Source organism: Lepisosteus oculatus, chromosome 24 (genome assembly GCF_040954835.1).
Source record: "Lepisosteus oculatus isolate fLepOcu1 chromosome 24, fLepOcu1.hap2, whole genome shotgun sequence".
Classification (NCBI taxonomy): Eukaryota; Metazoa; Chordata; class Actinopteri; order Semionotiformes; family Lepisosteidae; genus Lepisosteus; species Lepisosteus oculatus.
Genome location: NC_090719.1, coordinates 7,292,160 through 7,298,164, shown reverse-complemented (window position 1 = coordinate 7,298,164; position 6,005 = coordinate 7,292,160). Strand labels below are relative to the sequence as shown.

The window sequence follows — 6,005 nt, the reverse complement described above, 5'->3', positions numbered from 1 at the left end:
GCAAAATATCAATATAAAGCAAGAGTGGAAATTACATTTGAAGGTTAGTGATGCCTAATTTTCTATGATTAAGAAACCTTGACCAGTTTTAATTAAGACTTTATTTTAACATTATTCTTGTCCATCATTATGCTCACAAACCGAATGACATGATAAGGACGATAGACCTTCAGGACTAATTTGACTGGTGCCTACAAATAAACTGTAAATTGTAAAGAGAGATCATGCTGCATGATCTGTATCACAGCAATCACATACCTTGTCACTAAGCATTATTGTTGATCACAATTTTGTTGGTCACTCGTTTTCCAATTTCATTTTAAATGAATTACAGCCAATAACTTCCCTTTGTGACATATCAGTACAGTGTGAACACCGCTATATGCAGCACAATATGTAGCACATTATTAAAGGAGGTTATTATTTAATTTAAGAAATTGCACTGTGTGTCAGTCTCCAATGGTATTCCCACGAATGTTTGTTTTCATCTCAGTTGGAAAGCAAATGCAACCAAGATTGATTTTTAATTATTCATGATCTCTAAGATGTAAAGGTAATTATTCTTTGTAGGAATTATGATCATAAAAGTAAACATAACACTTGACAGAACTGCACAGGAAAGTGACTTACCCTTCCATTGGCTTCCCCTTTCCACCAGCCCTGGTCTCCACCAATCTTACTGTAGATTTTCACAACGTCTCCTTCCCTCAGAGACAGTTCCCTCATGTCACGGGCTGCAAAATTGTACCTGGCTACAGCTGTTCCAATGGCTCTTGGTGTAAACACTGCAGAGTAGAGTTCAGAAATGAAGAGACTGCCTTTAGGATGTTATACAGTGCTTTTGTGACTTGTGTGTTCAGTATTTAGTTTCTGAATCCTGGCTAGAGCCCTTTCATAAAATAAAACTTTTAAAATAAGAAATGAATTCCAGTTTAAATTCCACAATGTTAACTGTCTTATAAATGGCCAATTCTCTCTTTCCCCTACCATTTTTGTCAATAAAGTAAAAAGGCTGTTATGACCTCAAGAATACATTCAGCTAACAGTTTACATCTGTTTTAATTGGACGTGGAAGGATACCCGATTCAAAAGAGGACTCAGTTCTGTCTGTATTAATTAATGAAATACACATCATTTAGAAACCTTCCAGCCTATTCCTCCATAAGCCACAATCCCTCAAACCCTCATCTGTATTAAAATGAAAATACAGAAAATGGACCAAAAGACATTAAAGTAAAAGATGTGAATTAAGTGCTAACCACACATTATCTCCTCCCACCAAAAAGACTGGAGAAAATAGTGGACTTGTCATGGGTTTAACCCTGTTTAAACCAAGAAGCCTATCATTAGCAGAAGAAGCAACAGAGAGACATTTCAGAGCAGAGAAGACAGGTACCTGACCAGAAGGGAGCAGAGGTCTGAGAGGAGAAGTTTAGACCCTGAGGACTGAGAAAAGAAAAGTTGTAGGAAGCACAGGAAGCTGTCATGACAGAGGCGAGAGAGGAAGAAAGGGAAAATTAGCATTCGGTGCTTTTACCTGAACACAGAACTCTTATAATATGTTCAGAATAACTTCAACTTTGTTTTATGAGGCCAAGTAGGGAGCACAACAAAATGAAACAACAAACTACTGGAAACTGATGTTTTTCAATAATATACAAGAGCTAATTGCTCTTAACAAAGATTATTTTATTTTCCTCTCATTGCAATCACACACACTATTGACTTGTAGATTGATACGACTTTATTTCTTAAAAAGCAAGCACCAGTAAATTAGTTTAATTAAGGACACATATGATGCAATTAGTTCTAGGTCATGAAAGTTATAGCCTGGCTCCAAATCTCAGTGGGTTTGATTAGTGAATTCTGAGTTCACATCCCTTCCCTTCTCAGGAGATGAGAACATGCTTGGAATGCATGACATGTTGATCTGTCTTCTGTAAATACATTCTGATAAGTAAATGAATAATTCAATACAACAGAATGTTTTGGATCCTGCTAGAAACTGAACAAAGGCAGCCATGGTTCACAGGTCAGTCAAGGAAAAATAATTTATTAAACATTTAATGGTGCATGCTATGAATGGGACCAATGAGCTGGACTCAGATCCAGGCTTGCCAAGAAATACAATGCTCCTGGTGTTCAAGGCAGATAATGTATGGAAGCCAATTAACGCTATGGAAAAAATATATGATCCTGTTATTATGATATAACATTGTGTATAACATAAGGAAAAACACATTTTCAAACACACCATAAAAAAATATGTATTTAAACACCAACATTTTCACAATTAATAAAAAGGCCACTTTCATTTAGTCTAAAAATAAGGTTAGATTTGACCTGGGATTTTGTGAAATGGTACAGTACAGTTTCTTTACATTTTGTTTGTGTAAACAACACATTTCTCCTGTCTTTAGATCACACCCTTCAAGGGATGTTTTACTATTACACTCCTCATTAATGTATTCTCTTGACTGCTTATGCAACAGTGCATCTAAGTGTACCCGTAGTTTCACATTAAGAATTAAATATAATAGTTTTGCTGTGTATTTTGTGCTTTTCATGAAAGTACTGGCAATGGGTCAGAGACAAAATTTGTCACCTGACCCATTTACCTACAATGGTGAGAGACAAGGATATCACGCTATTCACCAGGACTGCCAGTCAGTTAATAGCGTTTAACCCAGAAATTAACTTTATAACTGGGAGTTGTACCTGATGTCTAAAAATAGATACATTACAGGTATTCCATTATTCAAATTACTTTCCACAAAAGGGTGTGTGGCATTCTTTTATTGTTCTTAATGTAGATGATAATTCCTTGAAGATAGTATTCTGGGTTCTAAACAATTAATTTGTCCACAACGTTGAAAAATGTTTTTTTTTGTCAATGTTTTCAGGTTTATCATCCAAAAACTGATTGACAGTACCTGATGGCATTCAATTTGGTTAAGGATATAAGAAATTTTGTAGTTTAGTGCCCTGCAGTTTAGGACCAGCTGCCATAGCCAACAGAGCGATGCAAAAATGAAAGAAGAGTCCTGTTAATGTTTTTTCTGTGGCACTAAATGATAATTATATCATTATTAATTTCTTTAGATATGCGATTCCATATTATATTCCCTATTTATTAAATTCTAAAAGTATGCTTTTGTTTACTCGGATAACGAGTATATTTGCAGAAAAGCTTAAAAATATCACTTTTCTCACAAAGTATATAAACGTACAATAACATGGTCAGACGGAGCATGTAAAAATGTTTCAGTAATAACCACATGTAAAATGTTTAGGGAGAAATGGAATACTGGTGTGTATTTTTTCTTTAAACTACCAATACCAGCCATATACAGTACAGTTTACATACAGTAATATGTTTATGTTCCTAAATTAAAATCTTTTATGAGCATGTGAAAGGCATGGGGAATCAGAGATTCTCAAGACTTACTTTGTATGATTGGAAATGAATGTGTGATCGGATCAACGAAATGCTGTGGTGTTACTTTTTGTCAATAAGTAAAAAATAAAGTCTTTTCGTTTACAAAGATGGTTACAAAGAATGTGGACCAGGGCAATACTTTGAGTTTACAGCTTATCCAAGGTCATTCATTATTAATACTATTAGTAATATCTTTGGTAAAGACTTTGATGCATAAAATATTTCTGCATAATTAAAATATTTATGATAAAGGTGGTAGGTTGTGTACTTTTGTCCAACTGAGCAATCTTGCTTTCATAAAATATACCAACTTTTTAATGTATAATGATTAATATGCTGTAACATACAGTTTAAATTTAAAAGTCTCAAGAGTATACAACTTAAATTCTTAATTGAATAAAGATTGTCCCTCAGCAGTGATTGGGATTCGAAACCGGGTGTTTTCTGGTGACAGCTCAAATGCTGTACATGAGAGGTTAAGCTTTATTAGCTCCACCTGGCGGTTTTACAAGGTGATTCCCGATACTATAAACATAATCTAATATGCATACGGTAAATTGCGGTATGACTTGGTATGACGTGTTATGCCGTGCATAGATGCGACATGCCCACCACGTTGTACAGCAGCGTACCCCGCTTAATTTGAATGGCTGCATCTGTAATGAGCAAATAAGTACAGGTTTTGCAGCAGCTATTTCACAGCAGAAATGTTCCAATGTGATCTGCATCCAGAGTTAAAAAGTAAGTTGTACTGTATCTGTCAGCAAAACCATCGCAATGACAAGAGCAAAATTTCTATTGGATTAAAAGAGATGTTTTCACAAGTCTGCTTCTTTACAATGTAACAGAGCTACTTCATCTCACCAGATGTTTGGTTGCCTCATTTTGAATCACAGAACATGGCTCTGCACGTACCTGGAAATATGATCAATTTTGTGGTGTAAATCTGAGGTTTTACATGTAACAGTATGCATTTTACTTTTACTGTGGTTTAAAATGCACAAATAAATGTCAATTCTTTCTAACCCCCAAAATATAAAAATAGCTCTGCTGTTCCCCTTTAAATAGGTAAGAAAACATGCTTTGATGTAGCGAAAAAATCATAAAGGTAGTGTTTGGATAAATCACTTGATGACTGTAGATTGATATTTACTGTTTTTGTGAATGCTGTCTGGGACCGTTATCCTCTGTCCAAACACAGAATGGTATAATGCTCAGAAACCTGTTATTAATTTATCTTGTTCTAACATTTGTGAAACAAAAGTTTTGGTTCACTCATTAACCACAAAACTTTCCAATGAATTGTAAGTAAAGATTTTTTTTGGCTGAGGGTATTTCATCCAGACTTCATGAAGCGTCTGCGATAGAACTGGAGTTTTTTGTTCATGTGAAGAAGCTACATTTTCAAAGCTACATTTTCTTTCAAGATAATTCTTTGGTATAAAATAGAAAGTTATTTAATTTCTTTTTTAAATTCATTTTGTTTTTCAATTTCTTTGCCCTGTCATTATTTATCCTTAAAAAAATAAATTATTTAAATCTGTGACATCACTATTCTGTGCATACTGTAGTTTATTTAAATGATTGAAAGATGCGCTGTCCGTTAACCTTGAGTGACTGTGTTTCTGCATGAGTTGATGCATTAATAATGTGATTATTCAGAGGGTGTGACCAGTGTAACAATACTGTCAAAACTGCTTTTCATCACTCTTATTCTTTTAGGAGACTTTGTTCATTGGATTTCTACTCATACTGTTTAATCATGAGTGTCTGCATGAGTCTGTAAACCAATCAGAAGTGTCCGTGTTTTCTTTCTGTGGAATGTTACTTTGTTTCAATAATAATTGTATAATTATTCACACGGATTTAAGATGAATAAAGTTCCAATAGAAGGCAAAATACCACCTGTCTTTGTACTTCCACTGAGCTTGTCTTGGAATTTATTGCAGAATTCACTAAGTATATTCACTACTTGGATGTTTCAATCATTTAAGTGAAGTACAGCAGGCAGAAGATTTAAGGAAATTTGAAGAAAAAAACTAAAGAAACTAAAACAAATTAGAAAATGAAACAAACAACTATTTTTGTCCCAAACGATTACCTTGAAACAGAATTTAGCTCTCACACTAAACCCCGTAACAGAAACTCATAACAGTTTAACAAGAAACTCATATTGAGGTGTTGCATGAAATACCAGAAATACCTGATGAAATACCCTTGGATGAAAAAAAAAAATCAGTACTTACAAATTATAGGATTTTTTTGTGGTAAAAAACAATAACATAACATTTTTCCAAGTTTTAGCACAAGATGGATTAATAACAAGGTGTTTGATGAAACTAACTTTCTGTCTTTCAGTGTTTGGAAATAGGTTAACAGTCCCAAACAACACACGCACAAAAGACTAAATCTCAAACTACAGTCACAGTGACATATGGGATTACTGGGTTCACTAATTTTCACTACATAGTAGTGTGTATTTTTCTTACCTAAAATTCTGACATTGTACAAGTATCCTTTTTAATGCATTACTTCCAACTTCATGAAAGTACCATTTTTATTAAAG

General features: G+C 34.1%; 1 protein-coding gene across 7 annotated transcripts in view; it reads right to left on the bottom strand.

The window, feature by feature from the left end:
- vav2 (vav 2 guanine nucleotide exchange factor) overlaps positions 1–6,005 on the bottom strand; it is a 197,471-nt gene that overhangs the window by 2,616 nt on the left and 188,850 nt on the right. For 5 of the 7 annotated variants that reach the window (XM_015366986.2, XM_015366982.2, XM_015366984.2 and 2 more), the window contains 2 exons: positions 1,397–1,480; positions 631–785 (listed from right to left, as the gene is read on the bottom strand). In XM_015366986.2, the coding sequence (XP_015222472.1) occupies positions 631–785; positions 1,397–1,480 (239 nt within the window). The remainder of the gene's footprint in view (positions 1–630; positions 786–1,396; positions 1,481–6,005) is intronic. The other 2 variants (XM_015366988.2, XM_015366989.2) reach the window with 1 other exon arrangement.